This window comes from Mesoplodon densirostris, chromosome 14 (genome assembly GCF_025265405.1).
Source record: "Mesoplodon densirostris isolate mMesDen1 chromosome 14, mMesDen1 primary haplotype, whole genome shotgun sequence".
Lineage (NCBI taxonomy): Eukaryota > Metazoa > Chordata > Mammalia > Artiodactyla > Ziphiidae > Mesoplodon > Mesoplodon densirostris.
The window spans coordinates 23,160,435-23,173,033 of NC_082674.1; the positions used below are offsets into that span (position 1 = coordinate 23,160,435).

At 37.2% G+C, this 12,599-nt stretch overlaps 1 protein-coding gene across 1 annotated transcript in view; it reads left to right on the forward strand.

Annotated features, from left to right (window-relative positions):
- The window catches only part of WDR43 (WD repeat domain 43), a 51,086-nt gene extending 38,698 nt beyond the window's left edge, over positions 1 to 12,388 (forward strand). Inside the window, exons 12-18 of the mRNA XM_060117671.1 lie at positions 3,971 to 4,057; positions 4,657 to 4,688; positions 5,706 to 5,769; positions 7,823 to 7,936; positions 8,439 to 8,508; positions 10,639 to 10,688; positions 10,790 to 12,388. Coding sequence (XP_059973654.1) covers positions 3,971 to 4,057; positions 4,657 to 4,688; positions 5,706 to 5,769; positions 7,823 to 7,936; positions 8,439 to 8,508; positions 10,639 to 10,688; positions 10,790 to 10,972 — 600 coding nt within the window. The 3' untranslated portion in view covers positions 10,973 to 12,388. The remainder of the gene's footprint in view (positions 1 to 3,970; positions 4,058 to 4,656; positions 4,689 to 5,705; positions 5,770 to 7,822; positions 7,937 to 8,438; positions 8,509 to 10,638; positions 10,689 to 10,789) is intronic.
- Positions 12,389 to 12,599: the final 211 nt, after the last annotated feature.

The following is a 12,599-nucleotide window of genomic DNA, read 5'->3' on the forward strand; positions in this document are numbered from 1 at the left end:
TCAATTGGAAAAGCAAAGTCTTTTCAGCAGTTGCAGTTGAATCAGTTGAATATCTATATGGAAAAAAATGCATCTCAACTCTTTCCTCACATCTTACACAAAAGTCTACACAAAAATAGGTCACAGACATAAATGTATAAACCAACCCTCAAAACTTCTAGAAGAAAATAGGAGAAAATGTTACGCAGATTTGCATGGAAAAAGCCTTCTTAGGTTCATCACAAAAAGCATGAAACACTTAAAGAAAAATTGGTCATTTGGATTTAATAAAAATTAAAAACTTTTCTCTTGAAATGACACTGTTAGGAGAATGAAAAGGCAGGCCACAGGCTGGGGAAAAAAACCAACTTATATATCAAAGGATTTATATCCAGAATTGATAAAGAACTCTTAACTCAGTAGTGAGACTCAACTCAAATAAAAAACAATTGGTAAATGCGTGAACACATATTTCATAAAAGAATTCCAGTGGCCAGTGAATGCATGTAAAGGTATTATACATCATCAATCATCACAAATGCAAATTAAAACCACAGTGAGGGCCTCCCTGGTGGCGCAAGTGGTTGAGAGTCCGCCTGCCGATGCAGGGGATACGGGTTCGTGCCCCGGTCTGGGAGGATCCCATATGCCGCGGAGCGGCTGGGCCCGTGAGCCATGGCCGCTGAGCCTGCGCGTCCGGAGCCTGCGCGTCCGGAGCCTGTGCTCCGCAACGGGGGAGGCCACAACAGTGAGAGGCCCGCATACCGCAAAAAAAAAAAAAAAACCACAGTGAGATAACACTACATACCCATTATAGATTGATTAAGACAGTAACATCTATTGGGGAGGATGTGGAGGAACTGGAACTCTCATATCTTGCTGGGGGGAATGTAAGATGGTACGCCTACTTTGGAGAACAGTTTGGCCATTTCTTAAAAGTGAAGGACACATCTACCATAAGATCCTGCTATTCTCCTCTTAGGTGTTTACCAAGAGAATTGAAAACAAGTGTTCATACAAAGACTTGTACACTAATGGTCATGGCAGCCTTATTTTTAATAGCCCCAAACTGGAAAGAACCCTGAACACGTGAAGGGATAAATTGTTATCTAGCAATGTAAAGAATGTATATTGCTTCATCAACAACATGAATGAATCTCAGACTTATGCTGTGAGAAGGAAGCCAGACAAAAAAGTACATACAGTTTGATTTCATTTATAGAAAAATTCTAGAAAATGCAAACCAACATGTAGTTCAGTGGTTGCCTGAGGACGGTGGGGTGGAAGGGAAGGATAGAATGTAAAGTGTCCAAGGAGACTTGAGGGTGATAGAATGTTTATTATAGTGTTTGTTTGTTTTGTGTTTTTTTGTTTTGTTTTTGCGGTACATGGGCCTCTCACTGTTGTGGCCTCTCCCGTCGCGGAGCACAGGCTCCGGACGCTCAGGCTCAGCGGCCATGGCTCACGGGCCTAGCCGCTCCGCGGCCCGTGGGATCTTCCCAGACCGGGGCACGAACCTGTGTCCCCTGCATCGGCAGGCGGACTCTCAACCACTGCGCCACCAGGGAAGCCCTATAGTGTTTGTTTCATGGGTAAATATGTATGTCAAACTGATCAAATAGTACACTTTAAATGTGCACTGTTACGTTTCAGTTATAATACAGTAAATTTAAAAAAAAAAAATCCCATCTTGGGGCCTCCCTGGTGGCGCAGTGGTTGAGAGTCCGCCTGCCGATGCAGGGGATACGGGTTCGTGCCCCGGTCTGGGAGGATCCCATATGCCGCGGAGCGGCTGGGCCCGTGAGCCATGGCCGCTGGGCCTGCGCATCCGGAGCCTGTGCTCCGCAACGGGAGAGGCCATGGCAGTGAGAGGCCCGCATACCGCAAAAAGAAAAAAAAAAAAAAAAAAAATCCCATCTTCAGTATCATCTTCTTGCTACTTGTAGCTGTGGTTTATAGTCTTGGCAGAAGTTAATAATGCTAACTCCTCTATTCATTATCATTTTGCTTGGTTTGGGATAACTTTTTTTTTTGCATATTTTTAATTTGAAAATTGTTACCATAGAACCTCTATCTTTAGTGAGCATAAGGATTATCTGAGAGCTTGTTAAATTTTTCTGTCCTGCAGTTTGGAATAACTTCTAAATAGCTAGGCCATACATACCATTATTTGCCTATGACAGTTCTGGTTTACACCTCTTAACTTGGTGTAATTACTAATAGTGACTTCTTTCATTCACAGAAGTGTCCCAGTTTGGACAACAAATTATCTGATCACTTAACATTTAGAGCACTAGAGGATTTCACAAACCACGTATTTTTCAAATCTTCAGCCCTACATTATGTTTCTTAAACAAGCTTTTGGTATAAATAATGTGCAGCAGCAAGTTCAAGATTGTATTCCTTGACCTAAAGTGCTACTATTCTACTTGGCCATTTAAGACAGTGAAGCCTGGTAGTTTGGTGAACATGCTGTGAAAATTGAGTACCTTAACAAAAAGAGATGCAGACATAGAAAACGGACGTGTGGACACGGGGGGAAGGGGGAGTGGGATGAATTGGGAGGTTGGGATTGACATATACCCACTACCATGTGTAAAATTGATAGTGGGAACCTGCTGTATAGCACAGGGAGCTCAGCTCAGTGCTCTGTGATGACCTAGAGGGGTGGGAGGGAGGTCAAAGACGGAGGGAATATATGTATACATATAGCTGATTCACTTCCCTTGTACAGCAGAAACTAACACAACACTATAAAGCAACTGTACTTCATTTTTTAAAAAAGTATTTGTAGACTAGTTCAGACAATGTTCCCTGTAACTTTTACATCGTTGGAACTTTGTGATAACTGATTTATAACAAAGACTTATCGAGGGATGTTTAGTATCATCAGACACCTTGTGAATTATTGTTTAAGTCCTCAACATACTTTGCTTTGAATCTTGTGTTCTGATTATTTGAAAATGACAATATTAGGACAGTCCATCGTCAGTTCCCCAGTGATTATGTATAAAAATACATAATCTTTCTTTTGCATAATAAACTTTGTAATTATGTCAGTGATAGTTTTTAAATAGTACTTGATGATAGATTTAAGAAGGGTTTGGTGTAAAGATATTTTTACAAGCAAATAAAATCCATAGGGAATTTTGAAAGGGTATGTTAAGACCATTTAAAGTAGGTTGAAAATGAACTTTCCATGTTTTTGCCCTGTAATACCTCTACTGTTCATATCCTGAACATGATCTTTATAGCAACAACAGCCAAAACATAGCATGTACCAACCATTAGGGAAGTTCCTCTAGTATTAAACCCTTTTGAAAGATAAATATTTAAAAGTATTAAAGAGGAAGGGGGTATCTGGATTTGGAAACCTGAAAGGACTCATTTCCCACCCTCTCCTATAGATGAAGCATCTGGGTGGAGTTTTGAGAAATAGAAAGGCCTGCCAGAATTTGGACTAATCTGCTCTATCTCCTTTTCTATCCATACAATGTGGGGTGGAGACTGTGTTTCACCCTTAAAGTTTTTGACTCAAGCACTCATTATATGATCTTTTGATTGGCTTAAAATTTTGTCAAAAACATTCAAAAGGTATGTTTCCTAGTTAGTGATTTTAGTGTGTTTTGCTCACTCTTGTGTTGATATGACAAGAGTCATAAAACAAAGGTTTGAGAACTTCTCTAAAGTGGTGTATATACCTGTATTTAAATGTCTAGAGGTGTTCTTTTCTGTTTTATATCAAAAATTAGCTTATAAGAATTTAGAATTTGTGGAGCAGAAACTGGTTTAATAGAGTAAATGTCCTGATACTTGAAGACTGTACTTGTCTGATAGCCATAAGACATAATATAACATTCTCCATTTAGTCCCAACCTTTATTTGCTACAGTTCAGTATTGCTTGGTTTTTAAGATGATTTTTAGTGACAGTATTCCCTGTAGTGTCCTTAGTTTCTGAGTATGCTTATTTACATTTGTTTTTTCTCACAGAAAGTACTTCAAACTAGGAACTTAAACCTAATAAAGAGAACTGTACTAAGGATGCCCCTGCATGCTGTCATTCCGTTGTTGCAAGAGGTAACTGAGTACGCTTCTCATTTTAAGGTCCTAATGCTATGACTCAAAGACAAAATCCAGTATTCAGAGAAATGGATTTGCAGTATGTAAGCAACCAGGGTATTTAGAGTCGATGATAGATGATCACTAGATCTACTCAGACAAAATTTGCCTAACCTAGATTTTTTTCTATGTATTTAAAAAATTGAGATATAATTTACATACCTTTAAGGTGTACAGTTCAGTGTTTTATAATATATTACAGATTGTGCAATTGCCACATCAAAAAGAAATCCTGTACCCATTAATCACTCCCCCTTTGTCCTTACCCCCCAGTTTCTGGCAACCACTAATCTATTTTCTGTCTTTGTGTCTGTTCTGGACATTCATTCATATAAATCCTAGCCTAGATTTTTATCAGATAATTATTTTTATTTTGGGAATGTATTCCTAGATTATGTTAAATTGGTTGAACATTTAGGAGTTAGGAAATTTAAGAATAATGATTTCCTAATACAGTCATTCTTTTCCTTTGTTCTTATGGATGTGTTATCGTGGGAATTCATGGAGATTGGCTGCCTCTGAAGTACTGTTGCTAATACTGTTTTTCTCCTCCTCAGCTTACAAAGAGATTACAAGGACATCCTAATAGGTAAGATGTTTAGGCGACTTAAATTGCTTTGATTTTATAAATATTTTAAATGTGATTGTTTAAAAACAGCAGTGTCTGGCAGCATGAGATTACATAGTAGGTAGCCTCCAATTCTAACTAATAAAACTCAAAGTGTCAGATATTGCTCTCTGCACTTGTTTTAAATTGAATGATTCTTATTTCTCAGATTGTATTATAGTTTTTCCCTTCCTTCAGAAAATTTGAGGTTTTTCAGCTTTATTATATCAGGTCATTTAATGGATTGGTCTTATTTAATAATTTAGGCCTAATCACGATGTGTAAAACTGGTCATTTGTAGAACTTGCTCAGCCTCTGGTAGTTGCTTAAGACACTACAAGGAAAGATTTTATATAACTAAATTTTGTGGGTCTTTTTTGCTAATTTGATGATTAAATATTTATATAGGGTGTTGATATCTCAAAGATCTCAGTTTGTACTATAGTATTATCAGAGTCTATAATACAGTTTTTCTTTTCTAAATTTTTTTTCGTGATAGGCTCCATTAGCCTTTGGAGCTCACAGAGGAAATCTAAAGATTTCATTAATCAGACCCGGCTTACATTTTTGGTCTATATTTGTCTTTTAATGTTGGTGTGGAAATCTTTTGCTGTTTGTACCTGATGATGAGCAGATGATGGGCTCAGATATGAGTATAAAATGCAAAGTCAGCTGAGCTAAAATGCAAAGTCAGCTGAGCCCAGTTTACTGCCTTGGTATCAGCTAATTACAAAGTAAAGCATAGGTTTCATATCTGGAATTGAATTATTTTAGAGGAAGGGATTTTTGTCCTGTTATCTACTCCATCCTACTACCCCCTCCCTTCCTCAAAAGATGAGTATATTACACAGACCTCAAATAGACCCAGTGAAAGAATGAACGACTGTCATATTCACAGTGGTTTATTTATTAGAGTCATTTTCTAGATCTTTATAACTCTGTTGTATTTAATTTTGAATTTGTGAATGTTAGTTGATTTGTTTTTTTTTTTTTTTTCAGTGCTGTTATAATGGTTCAGTGGCTAAAATGTGTGTTAACGATCCATGCATCCTACTTATCCACAGTAAGTCTTTTCAGCTGTAGTTGCTGAACAGTTTGGCTTTGGTAAGGATTATCAACTGATGGCTTAAAACCATTTTCTCTCCATCTACCCTTTAACCATCAGCTGCTGCTTTTAAAGAATTTGTTTTTTCCCCAGGTGCAATGTCATGTTGTCATCATTGTTACCTTTTATAAACTGGCCCTTTTTTTGGCCCAGATTTTTAAAGTAATTATATATTCTGTAGAGAAGCTTGAAAAATACAGAAAGGAGAAAAGTTACATACTAGCCTTCAGGTGTTTTTCTATATACATAACCTGTTTAGCAAAATTACCTTTACATTGTATGTATCTCTCCCATCCTCTTCTAAAAGCTTAGTAGCTTTTTAAAGTTTATATCTATGCTAACATGTCTATATTACCTTGTGATAAAAATGAAATGAATATCTTAATACCTGACGTTTTGCTGGGGCTACTGTCAGCTCTTGATTACCTATACAGAGGGAAGGGAGGGAGCATAGAATCATAAAGCAACACCAAAAAAAAAAACCAGTTTTATATGTCACAATATGAGCTGGGTTATTGCCACATCATCAATTTAATTATAGTTTAAGCTAGAAATAAAATTATGCAGTTGACTCGTTCTTTTATTTGGTTATCTAGGACCTTACAATAGGTTTTCTTGAAAGATTTTAGTGGATAGTTGAACATTTTTAATTACTCCTTAAGCTATAGCTGTTCCCTTCTTAACAGTTTCATCCAGTTCTTGCCTGATCACTGTCCCTGTTCTGTGTCTCAGGATCCTTTTCCTTTAGTAGTTTGAGATAGGAAAAACTATTGGTTAACCTGTTTTGAGTTCGGCAGTTCGTTCTTTGTATGTCTGGAGATCTCTGTCAGGATGTTAAAATGCGGGGAAGAGATAGGAAACAGTAAGAATGCATATTGGGTTTCCCTGCTTACAGAAATCTTGGGAGTTGGATTGGGGGCAGTGTCTGAGTGGCGTGGTGATGGGCATGGAAAGATTACCACAAGCATAGGACGACGCTCATTTTGTGACCTCAGTGAATTGCTTAGAAGCAAAAAGAGCCCTAGGAGGACTTGTAGTGAAATCCCTTCTGGAACCAACCCCTAAGTTATAACTACTGGAGTAGTAGTCGTATAACATTCTAGGTCAGGGCAAAATAGACCATGGAAGTATGGTACAGGGTGGACTCCAGCCTAAAACAGTTTTCTCTCCTCAGAAAACAGTGCTTTCCCCCCACCTTTCCTTCATTTCTTCCTTCCTTATCAGATATCTTTAAGTGCCTTCTCTAAGTCAAGGACTGTGCTAGGCATGGGGGCTTTAGTAATGTACAGACACTCTCATTTTTACTGTTTAAAGTTTAACATTTGAATGAAACACTCTTATTTACTCTCGTGTCAGAGATAGGAGGGCAAGTAAAGGCTAACTAAAGGGCAAAGAGTGGGGTCCCTTTTTCTGAAGCTCTGGAGGGACAAAGAAAATAATTTCCTGCTTTAATTTCTGAAGTATAACTCAGAGGGTTAATTAACAGGAAGTATGTTTGAAATACCATAAGGTCAGCTTTGTATTCTGTCACTTTGTCCTGCTGGTCTCTGGAAGCTGTGAAAAGCTTCCTCTAGCTGCTGGGACCTAATGGAGGTAGATAGTGTGATATCATCAGAGAGGAAGTTTCAGAGTGAAGCCCCTTTTCCCCCAGAGGTATGTGCTTGGGGTTACTCTTTAGTTAGTGTCTCCTTTATATTGATGTTCTCTGAAATAATATGATCAACACAAAGAAGTCCCACCCTGCAGTTTGTCTCTCCTTGCAGTTTCTCCTTCTGACCTTGCATGATTATTTTTTTTTAATGTATTATTTTTTTGCTGTTAGGACAGTAAAGGCCTCTGAAAATTTGAGATGTTGCTAGGCTGTGTAACAAGCAGCCACTGCCACTGGAAGTGCAAGCATTTGCTGGGGACTGAATACTCAGGCATATCTGAGCATGATTTATATATTTGTTATCCATGTTTTATTATAATAGTATCAAAGTATCATTTTTTTGTTGCTGTTGTTCCTTAGTTGCCTGACCTGGTACCCCAGCTGGGGACACTGTACCAGTTAATGGAAAGCAGAGTAAAAACTTTTCAGAAACTCTCCCACCTTCACGGAAAGCTCATCCTTCTAATCACACAGGTGAGTAAATCAGATTGTTTTGTGCTAAACTTTTGAATGTGATAAGAATGGAGAAAGGAATAAGGGTTGTTTACCTGAATGTTGAAAGCACCCTGTTTCAGCAGAAAATTGGTGAATCAGGACCTAGGCTTTGACTAGGAAATGTTATGTATTTGACAGTAAGTAAACTTAGTTCTGCCAGTAGCAGCTTTAACTCGGAGGTTCTCACCGTCATATTTCAGGTGTTAATACAGTTAGAGTGGTTGTGGTGCTATGAACGAGTCACGGTATTTCTACAGCTTTTTGTCGCAGAAAGAAATTGGATTACCTTAGAAGTATTTTCAGCTTTTACGGAGTAATTCTTTCTTGTATTGGACGAATATGCCTTTTGCCCTGTATTTGATCTACATCGTATTAAGGTCATCCATTATAGTGGTTGAGGATGAGTTTACTGTTGGGGAAGGTTGTGATACTTGAGATAAACTTACACTCTACTTCACAATAGCACTTGATTATCTTTCAGGTTACAGCATCAGAAAAAACGAAGGGACCGACTTGTCCTGCACAGAAGGCAAAGTTGGTGTATGAAGAAGGTAAAGCCTGGGGCATAGGCTAAACATTTAGTTTTTCACATTGACTCAGTTCTGTGACTTTGTAAAAACGTCAGTGTGAGAAGATCATGCTTTGACACACACCTTCCCTAATAAAACGGGCAAGCTTGTGGCAAAACTGGCAAAAATGTGATCAAATTAAAAAAAGTGAAGGCACAAATATAATACAGAAACAAAAAAGGGCATTAGGTATGGAAGAGATTTGAAGAACACTATGAACAAACTATGCCAATACAAAAAACCTAGATGGTGTAGGTAATTTCTTGGGAAACTTTAATGACCAAAATTGACTTAAAAATAAAAAGAAATAGAAACCTAGAACAAGCTAATAGCTTTAAGTTGATTTAATCTAAACCTTTCCCCGTAGGGTACCAGACACAGGTTTTGTAAGTGACTTTTATCAATCTTGAAGGAACAAGTCATTTTTGTCACATACAATTTAGACATTTTATGAGTCAAAACCGGACAAGTATAGTCAAGAAAATAACATCTCAGGCCATCCTCAAATATCCTAAGTAGCAGATTGATTACAGAAGTGCTTAAGTAAAATAATATGTCATTACCAAGTAGAATTTATTTAAAGATTGTAAGATGATTTAGCATCAAGAAGTCTGTTAATGTAGTTATTACCATGTTAACAGGTTATCATGAACACTGTCTTTTATTTTAATAGATATAGAAAAATAATTCAATGAAATTCCGTCTTTGTACATCTCATTATTTGATAATCTAGTCACACCATTGAAATATTCAGATAAGCAAGTTTACTGTATACCAAGATCTAGCAAAAAGGAATCGGTAGCATTATTATGTCCCAATAATGTATTGTATGTCCATAAAGTCCCGGTTAGAAATGTCTTAGGAAAAAAGATCTCATTCTCAGCAGCAACCAAAACTATGAAGTACCTAGAAATACCTCTAAAAAATGAAACAAAACCTTTATAGAGAAAACTATAAAATATAACTGAAGAACATAAAAGCATTCCTGAATTAATTATACTTTTTGTGATTGTTTTCCCCCTGGTTTTATTGAGATATAATTGACATATAACATTGTGCTCGTTTTAAGGGGGTACAACATAATGATCCTATGTGTATATATTGTGAAATGATCATCACAGTGTTTAGTTAACATCCATCACCACACGGTTATAAATCTTTTGTTCCTGTGATGAGAGCGTTTAAGATTGACTCTCTTAGCAGCTCTCAAATAAACGTTACAGTATTGGTAACTGTGGTCACCATGGTGTGCATTATCTACCCAGGGCTGACTTACCTTATAATTGGAAGTTTGTGTCTTTTGACCTTCACGCATTTCCTCCACCCCTGTCTGACACCTCTGGCAACCACCAGTCTGTTCCCTGTATTCTGTATGTGAGTGAGGTCATACAGTATTTACCTTTTTCTATCTGACTTATTTCACTTAGCACAAGGCCATCAAGGTCCATCCATGTTGTTGCAAAGGACAGGAGTTCCTGTTATTGCATGGCTGAATAATAATCCATTTTGTGTGTGTGTGTGTGTGTGTGTGTGTATCACATTTTCTTTATCCATTCTTCCATCAATGGACATTTGGGTGGTTTCCCTGTCCTGACTATTGTAAATAATGCTGCAGCGAACATGGGAGTGCAGTTATATCTGAGATCCTGATTTCGTTTCCTTTGGTGTATATTTAGAAGTGGACTTGGTGGATCATATGGCAATTCTATTTTTAATTTCTTGGGGAGTCTTCATACTGTTTTCCATGGTGGCTGAACCAGTTTACATTCCCATCAGCAGTGCACAGGGGTTCCTTTTCTCCACATCCTCGGCTTAGTTTTTTTTTTTTTAATTATTTTTTTAATTGAAGTATAGTTAATGTACAATGACTTAGTGTTTTAGATGGGATTTTGTTAGGGCTTTGATACTTTGTCCTGCTCAATGAGATCTTGATGGAGAAGTATAATACATGTACTTTTATGCAGATAAGAATATAAACAATGTTCCTTCTTAGATGGATGATAGCTGAATATATTTCTAAAAATAAATTCAGGAATCTGATTCTGTTTAGCTTTCTGGGCTATGTCCTCTGCTTTGATCACAGAATTAAAGCTTGTTTCCCCCTCCTTACAGAATCTTCTGAAGAGGAGTCTGATGATGAAATAGCAGAGAAGGATTCTGATGTGAGTAATTTGTTTCCTGGTACATAAATCTGCCTTATATCTTTGTACCCTGTAAGAACGAGGCCTTCATTCATGCTTTCCTTGCTTAATATTTCTACCAGGATAATTGGGATGAAGATGAGGAAGAGAAAGGAGGTGAAAAAGATGAGGATGTTGATGAAGAGGAAGAAGAGGATGCTGAAGAAAAAGATGAAGAAAATGGTGAGGACAGAGATGTGGCGAGTGAAAAGGAATTAAATGGAGATTCTGATTTAGATCCTGAAAATGAAAGTGAAGAAGAATGAACAGAGAAGAACAAGTCAAATGAACTATGTAAACTGGCTCACCTTACCCACTGCTGCCGAGTTCTCCTATGGAGGGTTGTCTCTGTGACAGATGCCAAGGACCGCTGCACATTTCCAAATTCCTAATGGTGGCTCCCATGCCACTTTGCTGTCTTGAGCACCCCAGACTTAACTGTGTAAATAAGAGTTTCATTCAAATGTTAATAAACTTTACACAGCAAATAGATACATTTTCTGCAGTGTACTGACATGAGTGTCCAATATATGGTATATTTTTATAATGTAATATCCCGATATGATTGATTATGCCAAGTATTGATGTAAGTGAAGATAAAGACATTTCCCATGTAAGGGTTCAAGAACTGGACTTTTGTGAAGGAGTCAGCTCTTATCTCAGGTTGGTATCTTTCATCACATCCTGGTATGAAGCAGCACTAGTGAAAAAATTTTAATTTGGTACATTTTCATAAAATATGAAGGGATAAACTAAAAACTGGAGTAAAAATGATTGTGACTAAAAAAAATAAAATCACCAGTGTCCCTAGCTTCTCTATTGACTGTGGTAATCTGATTTGAGTCAGATTGAATATTTGGAGTGCTTCCCCAAAAACAACCACTTATTTTTTAAGCTGTCATGTGAAGTATTTTTTTAAAACACAGAAAAATTATGATAATTAAAAAACTAAAGAATTAGCCATATTAAGGATTTTTCTTGACTGCAAGTTGCCTGTAAAGAATCATCAGTGTATAGATTTAGAAGTGCTCATTACCTGCAACTTTTTAAAAGATTCAGTTACAGCTGCTTTTGAAGAGGTTTTCATTTTTATTTAAATTACTAATGGATCAAAGAACAGTTGTTTATTTTTCCTCTTTGGTTTTAGATATTAATGATAACCTTGGAATTTTTTTCCAAAGAAAATATTTTTATAATTCCGTAATTTAATGTGTTCCTTTTCATTACCCACTCTTGGCAGTGTTAGGGTGTGTTTACCTTAAAATAAATCTGACTCAAGATTTTTTATGTATGTATAAAGAAGTATTTTGGTGTGCTACAAAAGCCTTTTCAAATTATCAGTAATTTTTTGTTTTGTTTTTAAAGAATGAGCCAGTATTTGCTTAGTGCTCTCTAGGGAACATGCAGATGGAAGCTCAACTCTAGGAAAGGGCTGGGGAGATGGGTTTACTTTTCCCACCTGTGAATATGTAAAACATAAAACCATTATCTCCGAGGGACTTATGATATCGGTGGCAGACAGATTTCTGTGCTCAACTAATAGAGCTGGAGCCATATAGAGCATCTTGGGAAAGTTAGAGTCAGCTACTGGTGTAATGTATAGTTATATTTGTCTATAAATGGAGCTGTTTATGGCAATTTAATACCATTCTCTTTGTAAAGTGAATAAATATTCATCTTTACCCACTGCTTGTCTTGTGGTATATGTAGGGGAACACAGCCACAGGTTTGTGCTTGTGGTGTGATGGTTTTAAAAAAATCATCTTACTCCACTAGCATTAATGGGTAAATGTTTTCAAGGCTTTTTGGATAATCTAGCATTTGTAACAAAGTGAAGGAACCAAGAACTTTGTTAGGAGCTAGTGGTGGTTTCTTGACCCGCCTGCCAGGGCC